General features: G+C 36.8%; 1 protein-coding gene across 1 annotated transcript in view; it reads right to left on the bottom strand.

The window, feature by feature from the left end:
• The window catches only part of ANKRD17 (ankyrin repeat domain 17), a 190,917-nt gene that overhangs the window by 97,084 nt on the left and 76,163 nt on the right, over nt 1–17,670 (bottom strand). Inside the window, 1 exon segment of the mRNA XM_017864066.1 lies at nt 9,759–9,912. Coding sequence (XP_017719555.1) covers nt 9,759–9,912 — 154 coding nt within the window.

A 17,670-nucleotide genomic window follows, 5' to 3' on the forward strand; every position in this document is an offset into this window, starting at 1 on the left:
AAAAAATAAAGAAAGAAAGAAAAAAAAATATAAAAAATAGAAATAATTACACAACTTAGAAAAATGAAGCAACTATTTGCATTGTATGAAAAGGTACCTTATCTCCAAAAATCAGCTTTTATGTAAAATCTACTTCCATGTAACCTCTTTGAATCTTGTTGTGCCTCTTGGGGCCACAGAAAACAAATCTATATGACAGTCTTTTAAGCATTTGAAGAATACTTTATTTAACCTAAGTCTTCTTGTCTTCAGGAGAAACATTCCCTGCTCCTCTGAGGCATATTTTTAAGTAATTTCATAATCCGCATTTCTCTCTCATAAACTTCTAGAGCAATGTCAAATTGCTGGAAAATGCTAAATTAGGTCTCTACTCTTCTGTACAAATAGCTTTCTATACTCCAAGACAGGACTGTGCACATGCCCTTATTATGTTTTCAAGTCTATTTGGTTAAGATCCTTTTAATAATCCATTCTAGAATTTTACCTGGATAGAAATCAAGTTTAACCATGAGTCCTTCAAATATTTAAATACTGTATTACAAGATGTTTACTGAAAGGATTATTGAACAGTATTATGTCAGTTTTACGCTATAATAAAGTAGCAGTTTACTTTATTATGCATTGTATGTATAATAGGTAGTGCACTGGGGTTCTTAAACCATGAACAATTAGTGTTCATAGTGTATTTATGTCTACTTTACAAAACTTAAGAAAATATATGTCTTTAAAATGATTACAGATATTTCATTATCACCTCCTTATATTTAAGATATGATATATAGTGCTAAATCTTTGTGTGTGTGTGTGTGTCTGTGTCTGTGTATATATATGTGTGTGTGTATACTCCCTAATTAAAACATTGTTCCTATGGGGATAACATAATGATCCACTTCACAAAAATATCACAATGATTCACATGAGAAAGTTTCAGCCTACAGTCTCTAACAAACAAGTGGGGAAAATTATATATCATCAATTCTCATTATTCAGTTATTCATAGTAGTTATGTTAAGTTGCTAGAAACACGGAATTAGCAAATACTATACTCAACGACTGCTCCTGGGAGAAATACAGCGTTAGCCAGCCCCTGGCCACAGCATTGTCATTAATGCACATAACCCTGTTTTATGTGTGTTTCTGTTTAAATGTTCCTTTTTTGTGTGTGTCCTTCCAACTTTTATTTTAGGTACAGCGGGTATACATGCAAGTTGGTTACATGGGTAAATTGCATGTTGTGGGGGTTCAGGGTACAGATTATTTCATCACCGAGGTATGACCATAGAATCCGATAAGGAACTTTTCAATTCTCACCTTCCTCCCATTCTCAAGTAGGCCCTGGTGTCTACTGTTCCCTTCTTAGTGTCCATGTGTACTCAATGTTCAGCTCCCACTTATAAGAAAGAACGTGGCATTTGGTTTTTTGTTCCTGCATTAATTCACTTAGGATAATGGGCTCCAGCTGCATCCATGTTACTGTAAAGGACATGATTTTATTCTTTTTTATGGCTGCATGGCATTCCATGGTGTAAAATATAACTTATTTAATATATGTTGTCGATTCATTAACATTTAACTCACAGCCAACAGCAGTAAAACTCATGCCTGAACCTGAAACATATTTTTCCCAAAAGGCACGTCATAGCATTCTCACACTTAAGAACACTAGACAGCCCTCTGCTTGGGTGCCATTTTAAACAGTGAGTGGGAGGGACTGTACATCATAGTTTGAGTGCTAGCTAAGACACAATACAATAGAATATCAGACAGATTTCTAATGGTTTTTGACCTCAGTCCCTGGCTCCCAGATAGTATCTCTGGACAGCTCAGGGCCTACGGGAACTTGCCACCCTGAAGGGGAAAAAACAAGTCTGGCTGGCTTCGCCATCAAGATAGATGGAGTAAGATGGCTGAATAGGGGGCTCTAGTGATCTCCCCACCCCTCCCCAAGTTTGGCAACTATCAACACAAAGTGAGCATCTTCATACGAACCCAAAATCAGGTGAGCACACACAGTGCCTGGTTTTGACTTCATATTGCTGAAACAGGCATTAAAGAGGGTAGAAAAGACAGTTTTGAATTGCCAATGACACCCCTCCCTAATCCACTAGCAGCTCCCCACATGGTGCAAAGAACTGTGCAACTGTAAGAGGGAGAGCGCAGCAACTGTGAGCCTTTGCATTGAACTCAGTGCTGCCCTGTCACAGCGGAGAGCAGAAACAGGCTGAACTCAGTTGAGGCCTGCTCCTGGAGGGAGCATTTGGACCAGCCCTAGCCACAAGGGAATTGTCCATCCCAGCAGTCCAAGTTTGACTTCCAGCAAGCCCTGTCACCATGGGCTGCAGTGCTCTGGGGCCCTAAGTGAAGTTGAGGGGCAGTCTAAGCCACAGGACTGCAATTCCTAGGCAAGTCCTAGTGCCAAGATGGACTTGGCGTCACTGGATGGGGGATGGGGAGCGGGCAACTTCCTGAGCCACCACTTGGGAGGCTAAGGGAGTGCTTGAGTCACCCCTCTCCCAACCTCAGGCAGCACAGCTTAAGGCTCCAAAAGAGACCCCTTCCTTCTGCTTGACAGAAAAGAGCAGAGGCAACTTGGTCTTGCATCTTGGATACAAACTTAGCCACAGTAGGATAGGGCACCAGTCAGATTCGTGAGGCCTCCATTCCAGACCCTAGCTCCTGGACAACCTTTCTACACACAGCCTGTGCCAGAAGGAAACCTGCTTCCTTGAAGAAAAGAACCCATCCCTGGAAGGATCCATCACCTACTGACTAAAGAGCCCTTGGGCCCTGAAGAACCAGCAGTGACACCCAAGTAGTATGCCACCTGCCTAAGTTGAGACTGGGATGTGCCAGCTTCATGTGAAAACCAGCACATTCCCAGCTATGGTGGCAACAGTGAGAGCACAGTTGGGGTGGGACAGGGGTGTTGAGTAGAAAGCGGACTCTTGGGGTCTCCTATTCCAAGGCTTGGCACTTAGATGACATTTCTGGAGCTGTCCTGGTAGAGAGGGGGCCCACTGTTCTGAAGGGTGAGTCTCAGGCCTGGCAGCTTTCATCACAAGCTGACTGAAGAGCCCTTGGGCCTTAACTGCACATTGGCGGTAGCCTGGCAGTACTCCCTGTGGGCCTCTGGTGGTGGTGGCCATGGGCTCAGACTCCTTACCTGTGGAAAGAGGAAGAGTGGGAAGGACTGTATATCGTGGTTTGAGCGCCAGCTAAGACACAGTACAATAGAATATCAGATAGTTTTCTAAGGTTTTTGACCTCAGTCCCTGACTTCCAGATGGCATCTCTGGACCAGCTCAGGGCCTAGGGGAACTTGCCATCCTGAAGGGGAAAACAACAAGTCTGGCTGGCTTCGCCACCTGCTGACTGTAGAGCCCTAAAGCCTTCAGCAAACATAGGTGGCAGCCAGGTAGCAGTCACAACGGGCATTGAATGAGACCCAGTGCTCTGCTGGCTTCAAGTCTCACCTAGCACAGTCCCAGTGGTGGTGGCCCCAGGAGTACTTGTGTCACCCCAACCCCAGCTCCAGGTGGCTCAGGAGAGAGAGAGAGAGAGAGAAAGAGAGAGAGAGAGAGAGAGAGAGAGAGAGAGAGAGAGACTCCATTTGTTTGGGAGAAAGAAAGAGAACAAGAGTCTCTTCTTGGTAATCCAGATAATTCCTCTAGATCTTACAAAAAACCACCAAGGTGATACCTCTATGAATCCATAAAAATCATAGCAATACTGGGATTGGGGTGCTCCCCAATGCAGACATGGCTTAGATCACAATACCCAAGTCCCTTTGAATACTTAGAAAGCCTTCCAAAGAAGGACAGGTACAAACAAGCGCAGACTGTGAAGACTATAATAAATACCTAATTCTTCAGTGCCCAGACACCAACAAACATCTACAAGGATCACGACCATCAAGGAAAACATGACCTCACCAAATGAACTATATAAGGCACCAGGGACCAATTCTGGAGAAACAGAGATATGTGACCTTTCAGAAAGAAAAAACAAAATAGTATTAAGGACACTCAAAGGAAAAAAAGATAACACAGAGAAGGAAATCAGAATTCTATCAGATAAATTTAACAAAGAGATTGAAATAACTGAAAAGAATCAAACAGCAATATTGGAGCTGAAAAATGTAACAGACACAGTGAAGAATGCATCAGAGTCTCTTAATAGCAGAATTGATCAAGCAGAAGAAAGAATTAGTGAGCCTGCAGACAGTCTATTTGAAAATACACAGTCAAAGCAGACAAAAAAAGAATAAAAAAGAATGAAGCATGCCTACAAGATACAGAAAATAGTCTCAAAATGGCAAATCTAAAAGTTATTGGACTTAAAGAGGAGGCAAAGAAAGAGATAGGGGTAGAAAGTTTATAGGGTAAAGGTATAGTAACAGAGAACTTCCCAAACCTAGAGAAAGATACCAAAATTTAAGTACAAGAAGGCTACAGAACACCAAGCAGATTTAACCCAAAGACGACTACCCCAAGGCACTTAATAATCAAATTTCCAAAGGTCAAGGAGGTAAGGATCCTAAAAGCAGCAAGAGAAAAAGACACAAATAACATACAATGGGGCTTCAATACATCTAGCAGCAGACTTTTCAGTGGAAACCTTACAGCCCAGGAGAGAGTGGCATGACAATAAAGTGTTGAAGGCAAAAAAATTTTATCCTGTAATAGTACATTTGGCAAATATATCCCTTTAACATGAAGGAGAAAGAGGGACTTTCCCAAACAAACAAAGTTAAGAGATTTCATCATCGACACTTCTCTCCTACAAGAAACACTAAAGAGATTTCTTCAATCAGAAAGAAAAGAATGTTAATGAGCAAAAATAAATCATCTGAAGGTACAAAACCGACTGATGATATTAAGTACACAGAATATTATAACACTGTAACTGTGGTGTGTTAACTCTTACCTTAAGTAGAAGCACTAAAAGATTAACCAATCAAAAATAATAACTACAACAACTTTTCAAGACATATGCAGCACAGTAAGATATAAATAGAAATGACAAAAGTTAAAAGTAGGGGATAAACTTAAGGTATAGAGTCATTGGTTTTCTTTTAGCTTGTTAAATTTGTTTATGGAAGTGGTGTTAGGCTGTTATCAGCTTAAAATAATGGGTTATTAAGATAGTATTTGCAAGCCTCATGGTAACCTCAAATCAAAAAACATACAATGGATACAAAAAATAAAAAGCAAGAAATTAAAGCATATCACCAGAGAAAATCACTTTCACTAAAAGGCAGGAAGAAGGAAGACAACACTACAAAACAACTTGAAAACAAATAACAAAATGACAGGAGTAAGTCTTCACTTATCAATAACAACACTGAATGTAAATGGACTTAAAGGACTACCATTAAAAAACATGCAGAGGCTGAATGAATAAAAAACAAGACCCAATGACCTGTTGCCTACAAGAAACACACTTTACCTATAAAGATACACACAGAGTGAAAATAAAGGGATTGAAAAAGAAATTCCAGGCCACTAGAAACCGAAAAAAGAGCAAGAGTAGCTATACTTAGATTGTACAAAATAGATTTCAACACAAAAACATAAGAGACAAAGATCATTATATAATGACAAAGTGGTTAATTAAGCAAGAGGATATAACAATTTTAAATACATATGCACCTAACACTGGGACACCAAGCTATATAAAGCAAATACTAGAGCTAAAGGGAAAGATAGAACCCCAATATAAAAATAGCTGTAGACTTTAACACTCCACTTTCAGCACTGGACAGATCTTCCACAGAGAAAATCAACAAAGAAACATTGGACTTAGAAAGAAAGATGGCAGAGAGAAGAGGAAACAGGGTAACATGCAGCTCTCACTTGGATGGGCAGAAAAGCATGTGGAGACTCACACCATAAACTCTGGCTCTAACAACCACAGCAGGAACATTACCAGGAAAACCAAGAGAATTCACAGATTCTCTGAAAGAAGTGGCACATCGCTGCAAATTCTGCGAGACAGTCAAATAACTGAGTTTCCAAAGTATGAGAGACAGTATGTGTCTCCAAACACACATGTCCACTGGGGAGTCTGAAAATCCAGATCACGGGAGAAGGATTTAACCTCACCTATAACAAAAATGAATATAGGGAGCCACATGAAATATAAAGGCAGAAGCAGCAGCGGGAAGAGCCTTGTAAGCACACCCAGTCTCCAACTTGAGCCCAGGGAAGCCATTCCTAACTGCATCTGATAGAGGCCCTCAGGGAAGGCAGCAAGCAGAATTAGGGAGGGGTCAAAGAGTGAAAAAAGCTTCCATCTGAATTTTATAATAATTTCAACTGGGCACAAACTTTCTTCAGCAGAACCCACAGGGCAAATGGGAATCCTCCCTAAATCATTCTACGAAGCCAGTATCACTGTAATACCAAAACCAAGAAAGGAGAGGAGGGGAGGGGAGGGAAGGGGAGAGGGGAAGGAGAGGGAAGGAAGGGGAGGAGAGGGGAGAAGGAAGGAAGGAAGAAAACCACAGATCCCTGATGAACATAGATGCAAAAATCCTCAACGAAATACTAGCTAACAGAATCCAACAGTATAGCAAAAAGATAATACACCTTAATCAAATGGGTATACCAGGAAAGCAGGGATGGTTTAATACATGCAAGTCAATAAATGTGATACATCACATAAAAGGAATTAAAAACAAAAATCATATGATCATCTCAATGATGCAGAAAAGGCATTTGATGAAATCCAGCCATCCCTTTATGATTAAAACCTTTAGCAAAATTGGCATAGAAGGTACCTATCTCAAGGTAATAAAAGCCATCTATGACAAACCAACAGCCAACATTATATTAAATGGGAAAAAGTTGAAAGCATCCCCCCCGAGAACTGGAACAAGATAAGGATGCCCACTTTCACTACTTCTATTCAACACAGTACTGCAAGTGCTAGCCAGAGCAATCAGACAAGAGAAAGAAACAGACAAAAACTGATAAGGAAGAAGTCAAATTATCCTTGCTTGCAGATAATATAATCTTGTATTTGGAAAAACCTAAAGACTTCACCAAAAAAAAATCAAAACTGATAAATTCAGTAAAGTTGCCGGGAACAAATCAACATACAAAACTCAGTACCATATCTATATGCCAAGAACCAACAATCTGAAAAACAAATCAAGAAAGTAATGCCATTTACAATAGCTACAAATAAAATAAAATACCTAGGAAGGAACTTAAAGAAAGGAAAGATCTCTACAATGGAAACTATAAAACACTGACGCAAAAAATTGAAGAGGACACACAAAAAAATGGGAAAATATTCCATGTTCATGGGTTGGGAAAATCAATACTGTTAAAATGTACATAGTACCCAAAGCAACTTACAGATTCAATGCAATTCCTATCAAAATACTAATGACATTCTTTACAGAAATAGAAAAAGCAAGCTATATTGGTCTGTTTTCACATTGCTATAAATACCCGAGACAGGGTAATTTATAAAGAAAAGTGGTTTAATTGACTCACAATTCCACATGGCTAGGAGGCCTAAGGAAACTTACAATCATGGCAGAAGGTGAAGGATCAAGGACCTTCTTCACATGGGAGCAGGAGAGAGAAGTGTGAGGAGCAGAAGCGGAAGAGCCCCTTATAAATCAGATCTTGTGAGAACTCATTCACTATTACAAGAACAGCATGGGACAAGCTGTCCCCATGATCCAATCACTTCCCACTGGGTTCCTCCCTTGACACATGGGGATAAGGGGGATTATAATTCAAGGTAAGATTCGGGTGGGGACACAGAGCCAAACCATATCACAATCCTAAAATTTACATGGAACCTCAAAAGTTCCAGAATAGTCAAAGGTATCCTGAGGAAAAAGAACAAAACTAGTAACACATTACCTGATTTCAAATTACACTACAGAGTTATAGTAACCAAAATGGCATGATTGTCGCATAAAAGTACACATACAGACCACCAGAATACACTAGAAAGCCCAGGAATAAATCCATACATCCATAGCGAACTCATTTTTGACAAAGTTGCCAAGAACATCCAGTGGGGAAAGAACAGTCTCTTCCATAAATGGTGCTGGGAAAGCTGGATATCCATATTCAGAAGAATGAAACTAGACCTCAATCTTTCACCATATACAAAAATAGAATCAAAATGGATTCAAGACTTAAACCTAAGACCTCTACTATGAAACTACTGAAAGGAAACATTGGGGAAACTCCCCAGGACATTAGAGTGGGCAAAGATTTCTTGAGTAATACCATAAAAGAATGGGCTCCTAAAGCAAATAAGGACAAGTGGGATCACATAAAGTTAAAAAGCTACTGAACAGCNAAAAAAAAAAAAAAAAAAAAAAAAAAAAAAAAAAATCAACAAACTGAAGTGACAACCACAGAATGGGAGAAAATATTTGCAAACTACCCAGCTGACAATGAATTAATAACCAGAATATATAAGGAGCTCAAACAATAGGAGAAAAAAAATCTAATAATCTGATCCAAAAATGGGCCCAAGATTTCAACAGACATTTCTCAAAAGAAGACCGATAAATGGCAAATACACATATCAAAAGGTATCAACATCACTGATCATCAGAAAAATGAAAATCAAAACTACAATGAGATATCATTTTATACCAGTTAAAATGACTTAGCCAAAAGACAGGCAATGATAAATGCTGGAGAGGATGTGGACAAAGGGAATCTTCATACACTATTGGTGAGAATGTAAATTAATACAACCATATGGAGAACAGTTTGGAGGTCCCTCCCAAAAGTAAAAATAGAGCTACCATATGACCCGGCAATCCCACTCCTAGGTGTACACCCAAAAGAAAGGAAATCAGTATATTGAAGAGGTATCTGCATTCCCATGTTAATTGCAGCACTATGAACAATAGCCAAGATAGAGTAGAAGGATGATTACCAGAGGCTGGGGAGGGTAGTTGGGGCAGTGTGGGTGGGGAAGTGGGGATGGTTAATGAGTACCAAAAAAAAAAAAAGTAGTTAGAAAAAATGAATAAGACCTAGTATGTGCTAGCACAACAGAGTGGCTATGGTCAAAAATAATTTAATTGTACATTTAAATATAACTAAAATAATAAAACTGGGTTGTTTGTAACACAAAGGATAAATGCTTGAGGTGATGGATAGCCCATTTACCCTGATGTGATTATTATGCATTGCATGCCTGTATCAAAATATCGCATGTATCCCACAAATACTTATACCTACTATGTACCCACAAAAATAAAAAATTAACATCAACAAAAATCACAAAAATGTGTAAAACCTGGCATTAAATAGGCCACAAAAGGACACTTATTTATGGCAGGAGAGTTGAAACAAGAACGTAGAGCATCACTTTGTTCGACTTCTGCTGGAAGCATGCATGTAGGGTGATTGAAATGTTTCACCGCTTTACACATGCCTATGAAAGACTACTAGTACTGATTTTGAAGTTAAAATGCATTTTTGCAGGTAGGCAAATTCACAAATACATAATTCATGAATAATCAAACTCAACTGAAAAAGAAATCTCTCTCTATAAGGTCAACTGCAGCACGTGGATTTTACTCTGGTAACGAAAATTACAATATGCTTTAGTAAAATGCTCCATGTAATTCAGTAGAAAGTAATCAATTTACCTTTATTAATAGTATCATTCTAAATACCCAATATCATTCTACTACAAGAGCTTTTATTAGATTCATGTGCAACTTTACATAATAAGGTAGACTTATTACTATGTAGAGTACATACCTGCAGCTTCTAGTAAAGCTTCCAGTCTAGCCTGTGTTTCTGGATCTACTGTCCTGAGGTCTGCACCATCAGCAGTACCTGATAAGAGCAACTTGGAAGCTGTTTCCAGCATTGGATTTTCCAAATCATCCTGATCCAAAATGAAAGACTCCACCTATAAAACAAATGCAAAAAGAGGGAGGAAGGGAGAAATGAACAGTGAAAGGAAAAGAGGGGAGAGAAATAAAAAGAAAGCAGGGGAGGGAAAAAATATGTTAACATAATTAACAATGATAAACACAATGCAACCCCAAAAAGTTCAACATGACATCTAAGCCAGTTGATTAACAAAAGAAGAAAGTTCTATTTGTGGAAGAATTCAAAACTTTCTTACTCATATGCAGCCTAATTTTCTTTCCTAATATTCTTTTCTAGTTTAATTTGGTTATTAGTTATATGTAGGGTTGAGTGTGATGCTTAGGTTGTGAAAACTCTGTGAATAGAAGACCTAACTAAATCAGCAGTTTTTAAATGTTTTGCTTTCAGGACTCAATGAAGTACTGTACTCCCAAGGACTTTATATAAACCCTATTTTTCTTGATATTTACCATATTGGAAATTAAGTAACAAATATCAATATCAAAAAATTACATACATTAATCTCACCACTGATTTCATCCAAAAAGTCTTTAAGTACTGGAAAGCTGTCAAGCCTAGGCAAACAAGTTTCAAAATTCTAATTTGTGCTTGAAAGCTTAACTTTATCATCCGCAACAAGTATTGTTGTTTTCCTTAAAGTGACAGACTCACTTAAAACATGATTAGGAGTATTTGCCAAATATCCAAGTTTGACAACTGTAGTTTTTCATTTGTACTTTACCATAAAATGACATTTCATGGGGTAAAAGGCTAACTCAGCTCACATCTCAAAACACAGCAGTTATTTTCCTCCAGACAAACACTACACTTTTGTATGCAGTAAAAGTGTTTTATGTGTACTTCCCATTTTGTTATACACAGTAATATTCAAAGAACATGCATTCAAAAGGGGAGTTTTTATAAAATTAATAATTTTATCGCTTCAAGAACATTCTTAAAGTTAAACTAGCATTTTTTTTTTAACTTCAAGCGCATGGCAGTGAAGAATACAATCATATCAATATAGTTTGTTTCCATGGCCTTCAGGTCCAGAAGTTCTACCCACCACTATTTTTGCACCATCATTGTAAATGTCAACATAGTAAAAAAGTCAAGTAACATCTCAACATTATGATAAAAATAGTTTTGACCTCATGGACCCCTTGAAATGGTCTCTGGGCCCTGAGGTGTCTATTTACTAGGTTAAGAAACACTAATATAAGTATAGCAGATTCAATTAAAGAAATTTAAAGAATTAGAAAATAACAAACTCCTAAGACAGGAGTACAGTTTTGTTTTGATATTCCCTATCAGAGTGCTACTTACAAATAGGTACTAAAACATATTCTTTTCTGCTTACTGATAAAAATTGATAATTATTCTATAAACTATCACTATTTAATATCATCAGAGTTAGTTTATTTCACAAATCTAAGGTACTACTAACACTGCCATAACTAAAATAGATGTAAAAATAACTGATAAGCTAGAATACAATCATGCTCGTGCCTACTATTCAGAAGGTAATAAAAAAGACAACTTAAGGAATAAATCCTTAACCATCATAACCTCAGAAATGATACTGTTCCATCTTGAAAAGTCAACTAGCAAGTAACCAGGAATACTGCTATAATTAATCAACACATTTAATACTAAATGTTAAATCTGGAAAGAAATAATGTAAGTTTCTCTACAAAGTTCCATTAAACTAAAGCAGTTTAACATGGAACAACATTTGAGATTTCAAATATTTTATACACAAATAAACACAACATTCTAAAAGCACTCTGTAAATATTTTTTAAATTTCATAAAATTTTGTACTACATTAACTTTAATCAATAACTCCTTATGGCAGGGAGATAAGAAATACAAAAACAATTTTAAAAAATTATATATATTTTAAAATTATATATATATGTGTGTGCATATATGTGTGTATATATATTCTTTTTTAAAGAGACATGGATGGTCTTGCTATGTTGCCCAAGCTGGCCTCAAACTCCTGGGATTAAGTAATCCTCCTGCCTCGGCCTCCCAAGTAGCTGGGATTACAGGCACACACCACTCCTTACTGATTTTTTTTATTTTTGTAGGAACAGGGTGTGGAACTCCTGGGCTGAAGTGATCTTGCCACTTTGGCCTCCCAAAGGACAGGATTATAGGCATGCACTACCAGGTCTGGCTAATTTTAAGTTATCTTTAAAGGTAGTAGCAGAAGTATGAGAAAGGAAGAATTTTATAGGCTGACTGAAGTATTATACCTTAGGAAGCAAATTTTTGGGCATGGCAAAGTGCGACTCAAAATTATAGCAGTAAAAAATATGTTTTCTTATTGTCAAACAAAGGTCCAGAAGATGGATCTTTCTAAAGAAAAGGCTGTTTCCTAATGAAATTTTCTAACATCTGAAATTTATTAAAATATTTACAATTATTTAAATTTAATAAGAAAACATAAAAGCAAATAAACAAATGTATGAAATTGAACAGGTAAAATGAATAGATGAAATACCATAATACAGTATTTTAAATGAATATTTTAGAAAGTAAAAGACCTCAAAGAGCAGTCTATAGTTCACTGATTAATCAAAGGTAGAGATCAGAGGTGCTAAAGATGTTCAAAGGAGACACTGCATGCATAAAAAATAATATAAAAGGATTTTGAACAAAAAAAATTGATTTGTATAAGAGGAGACAAAGAAGGAACATGGACTGGCAGGTATAAAATTTCTATGTGATAGAACACTGGTTTTACTGTAGGTTTGAAAAGACAGGTTAGAAGTTGGATCACAGAAGATAACAAATTTCAAGCAGAAGGGACTGTCTTACACAAAGTCCCCTATGCCACAGATATCCTAACTAGCCTGGTGAAAACTCACTAGGAAAACTGCATTTCCATCTCTTGATGAGATATACTAAATACAGAAACATTTACTTTCTTACTGACGTTAAGCTTCTCCACAAAAGTTCTTATGTTATTCTTAGGCCCACTGTTCTCCCTATATGCAAAACTTGGTAACTTAAAAAACTGTAAATTCAAATGACTATGAAATTCTTATAGAGAGCTTCAGAAAAGGGAGGGGCTATCAAAATGACAGAAAAGAACAGGAATGAATATTTATTATTTCCTCCCCATCCTCATTTATGATTAACGAAGGAGCTACTTTCAAGGATACTGCTAAAATATGAAGGCCTAGGTACCAGAATAGATTTAGTTGCTACCTGTGTGACCTAACCAAGTCTCTCTCTTAGCCATCTATAACTTTAGACCCTCAATTCTGCCTTTTTTCATAGATTTATCACACGTGAATATTATACATATTGTCTTTCTAAGTTCTGTAAAAACAAACACTTTTTTGGTTTAGTCGTGTACACCCAGCAATTAGAAGTGTGTCTAACTCACTGTCAGGATTCAAGTGACTATTGAATAAATAAGAATCTATAAAGAAGGTGAAATTTACCAGATGATTTTGGGATTCTTCCCTTTCAGATTCTAAAAGGCTCTAGTGTATTTGGAGAAGAACGGGGTAATCACAATAAATACATCTAAAGGTATATTTTATAGATCTTGGAGACACAGAATCTTACATTAGGTAGCAGGTGGTATAAAATGCTATTTTCATTGACTTATTACACAAACATTTATTGCAAACATTCTATGTGTAAAAAATACTGTTTAATACTATGGGAGATAAAGAAATATGTGATACCAGCCTTGCTATGTAGGAACTTATTTCTTTAATGAGCATGTGTAAAAATGAACCATAATACAGGGTAGAAAGTGCATAAGGTAATGAGAAAGAAAAGAGGTATAAAAGTTCAGCAAGGAAAAAGAGAATTTCCTCCTTTAATACCAGTTCCTCTTTTTTCAACTAGAAAGAGCTTGTGTTACATTACAAAACAAGTGAAGAGAGACTGGCATAAAGAGATGCAATCTTATAAACATACAAAAATAAGTATTCCTTTATTAAATTATGGACATACACCTCTCTGCCATACCAGATCCCCAGCTGAAATAGCTCAGATTAAAAACTAAAATGAATTTTCCCTCTGAAACCTACTGCATTTTTATTATATTATTCTACAGAAAAAAAAAAAAATCATTTTGAATCACAACCAACTTCTGGAACATAACAAACATTAAAAGTGGTCCAAATAAGAAATTCAAATAAGTATTTGAACTGGGCACGGTGGCTCACGCCTGTAATCCCAGCACTTTGGGAGGCCGAGGTGGGCGGATTGCCTGAGGTTGGGAGTTCGAGACCAGCCTGGCCAACACGGTGAAACCCTGTCTCTACTAAAAATACAAAAATTAGCCAGGCATGGTGGTGTACTCCTATAATCCCAGCTACTCGGGAGGCTGAGGCAGGAGAATCGCTTAAACCTGGGAGGTGCAGGTTGCAGTGAGCTGAGGTCGAGCCACTGCACTCCAGCCTGGGCGACAGAGCAAGACTCTGTCTCAAAAATAAAATTAAATTAAATTAAATTTAAAAATTTTAAAGAACGTATTTGAAAATATTTTATATTTAAATGAAATATATAAATAACTTCCATGAAGAGAGAAGACGAAGGAAAGAAATGTCCTTACTAAATGTATTCTCTAAGCGGGAAAAAAGCTATCAAAGTTACAACTGGCCTTTTCTAAAAGTTGTATTTAAAGTAGTTTGAATGTGTTGTTTTGACCAGCTGGACATTTTATGACATGATGTTTATGAATAAAGAACCATCAAAATGCAAGAGGCTTAGAAATCACAAGGTTCAATTCATTGTTACAGATGAAAAAACCAGACACAAGGACCTTTATTTAAATAGCAGATTTCTAAATACCTAGTACCAAGAGACCAGTTATCCAATTAACTAGCTCAATATACTTTCCACCAGGAAATTCAATGCTGGAATAATAAAGCGTTGAACTTTCACACTGCTCTGGGAAAGGTAACTTGAAATTTCACATTTAGGGATTAGGCTGTTAACTACCTGAACCCATTGTTTAATTACTACAAGTGGGACAACCAAACCTAACATGCCCCCGAGTTATGCAACATAAAATACACAGCACCTCCTATAAAGAATTTTTGTACCCCCAATAAAAAATAATCTAATAGAACTTTTAGACTTGTAAATAACTTCCAGTACATGGAAATTAGTAAGGCAAATACAGGAATAAGATAAATCAATGTTTCTTAATGTAAAAGCACTATTAACATTTTGGACCAGATAATTCTTTGTTGTTTGGGGGCTGTCTTATGTAATTTAGGATGTTTGACAGCAACCCTGGCCTATATTCACTAAATGCCAGTTAGCAACACTCCTTCAGGCTGTAATAACCAAAAATGTCTCCAGACATTGCTAAATGTTCCCTTACAAGAGAAAATTAAAAACAACAACAGCAACAAAAATCATGAAGGAGAAAGAGGTTGAGAATCACTGGGTTAAATATAAGCCAAAAAGAAAAATCTAAAATGTGGAACATTTTACATCAAAACTGACCATTTTCTTCACATAAATAGAATGGGAGCAAAAAATCTTTTTTGAATAGAGTAAGAACAGTTCTAAATTAAAGAGACTCGAGAGATATAACCAGAAAAATAATAGGTCTTACTTAAATCCTATTCAAATAGGACTGTAAAACAGTATTTTGAGACAAGAAATCTGAATGTGAACTGAAATGTTTGTATAATCATTGGATTATACAAATACAAAAATAATTTTGTTATAATCAATATCCTCCATAAATATACAATAGAGAAAAGCAACTCTATGTGCAAATAACTATCAAAGAAGTTTGAAAGAGGTACTAAACAGATACTAATACAGTGATTGTGCAGAGAAATGAGAAAACAATTATGAATGAGAGTGCTAATAATATAAAGGAATTACTCCAGTTATGTGAGAAAAGATCCTTGTTTTTCAGACATACATACTGAAGTATGTAGGAATAGTGTCAGAAATGTGTCATCAAATACTTAAAGAAAACAAAGCTTCATGGCAAATTCTTGAAAATGTTGCATCTGAGAAATAGATATATAGAGGTTTTGTTTTGTTTTGTTTATTGAGACAGGGTCTCACTCTGTCACCCAGGCTGGAGTGCAGTGGCAGAATCTCGGTTCACTGCAGCCTCTGCCTCCTGGGTTCAAGCGATTCTCCCACCTCAGCCTCCAGAGTAGCTGGAAATACAGGTGCACACCACCACGCCCACCTAATTTTTGTGTATGTTGGTAGAAATGAGTTTTCATCATGTTGGCCAGGCTGGTCTCAAACTCCTGACCTCAAGTGATCTGCCCGCCTTGGCCTCTCAAAAGTGCTGGGACTACAGGCGTGAGCCACTGCACCCGACCTATAGAGGTTTTTTTTATACGAGTCTCTGTACTTTCGTTCATGCTAAGTCCTTTTAATTTTGAAAGACTAAAGGTGATGACATTTCACTGTAGTTGCTTTTATTCAAACAGAAAAACTATTATTTAACAGTAATATTACTTAGATTTCTAAGATAATTAGAATTCTTTTTCGCTTTCTCCCCAAATTAAGTCTGACTTAATACAAACAATAATGAAAACCAAGGTCTTTTAACAATGGTCAGAGCTGAATGAATTTGTTTGTCATTAACGGTAATTCAAATCTTTCTACACTCAAAATACAAAGTCACATGGAAATTTGGTAATGCGGGGTCATTTGGACCAACTGTGATCGTTAGCATTACACTTCAAACTACTCCTAAAGTTAGAAATATCATTGCCGTACTAGAGAAGAATAGTTCATTCTGTAGTTTAATAAACTGGTATTTATCCCAAAGGATAAGAAAATTAGTGTATTTTGGCTGGGTGCGGTGGCTCACGCCTGTAATCCCAGCATTTTGGGAGGCCGAGGCAGGCAGATCACCTGAGGTCAGGAGTTCGAGACCAGCCTGGTCAATATGGTGAAACCCCATTGCCACTTAAAATACAAAAATCAGCCGGGCATTGTGGCAGGTGCCTGTAATCCCAGCTACTCAGGAGGCTGAGACAGGAGAATTGCTTGAACCCGGGAGGGAGAGGTTGCATTGAGCCGAGATCGCACCATTGCACTCTAGCCTGAGGGACAAGAGCTAGACTTCCTCTCAAAAAAAAAAAAAAAGAAAACTAGTATATTTTAATTAACTGGATGCCATACATACAAACTCCATTCAACTTAACAAATATCTACAAATTACATACTAAGTGCAAAGCAGTAGGCTACTCATTGGATTATACAAATACAAAAATAATTTTGTTATAATCAATACCTTCCATAAATATACAACAGAGAAAGGCAACTGTATGCGCAAGTAACTATCAAACAAATTTGAAAGAAGTACTAAACAGATACTAATACAGTGATTGTGCAGAGAAATGAGAAAACAATTATGAATGAGAGTGCTAAAAGCAATGATGCTTCAGGAAGATGGTGCCTTTCAATACTGTGCTACGTTCAGAATTTATATTAAGTTACAGAAGGATTTAAGCATTAAGGCAAATAACTGGTAAAAGAAAGATAATTAGGGACCATGTTAAAGATCGTTTCAGATAGATATGACACCAGAGACAAAACAATCAATTAGGAACTTAAGTAAATCAAATGCATTAAGTGAGGTGAATATGGAAAAAAGGTCAGTCTCTAAGGATAAACATACTTTATGAAAGAAAAATACTGGCAACCCAAAATTTAGACTTCTTTACATTCAACACTAACCCCATCTCCCATCTGATGTTTTCCAGAAGAAAAAAACAATAAGAAATACTTATTATAGATAAATAATATTATTTATCTTTTATTTATTA

This window comes from Rhinopithecus bieti, unplaced genomic scaffold (assembly GCF_001698545.2).
Source record: "Rhinopithecus bieti isolate Rb0 unplaced genomic scaffold, ASM169854v2 scaffold_68671, whole genome shotgun sequence".
Lineage (NCBI taxonomy): Eukaryota > Metazoa > Chordata > Mammalia > Primates > Cercopithecidae > Rhinopithecus > Rhinopithecus bieti.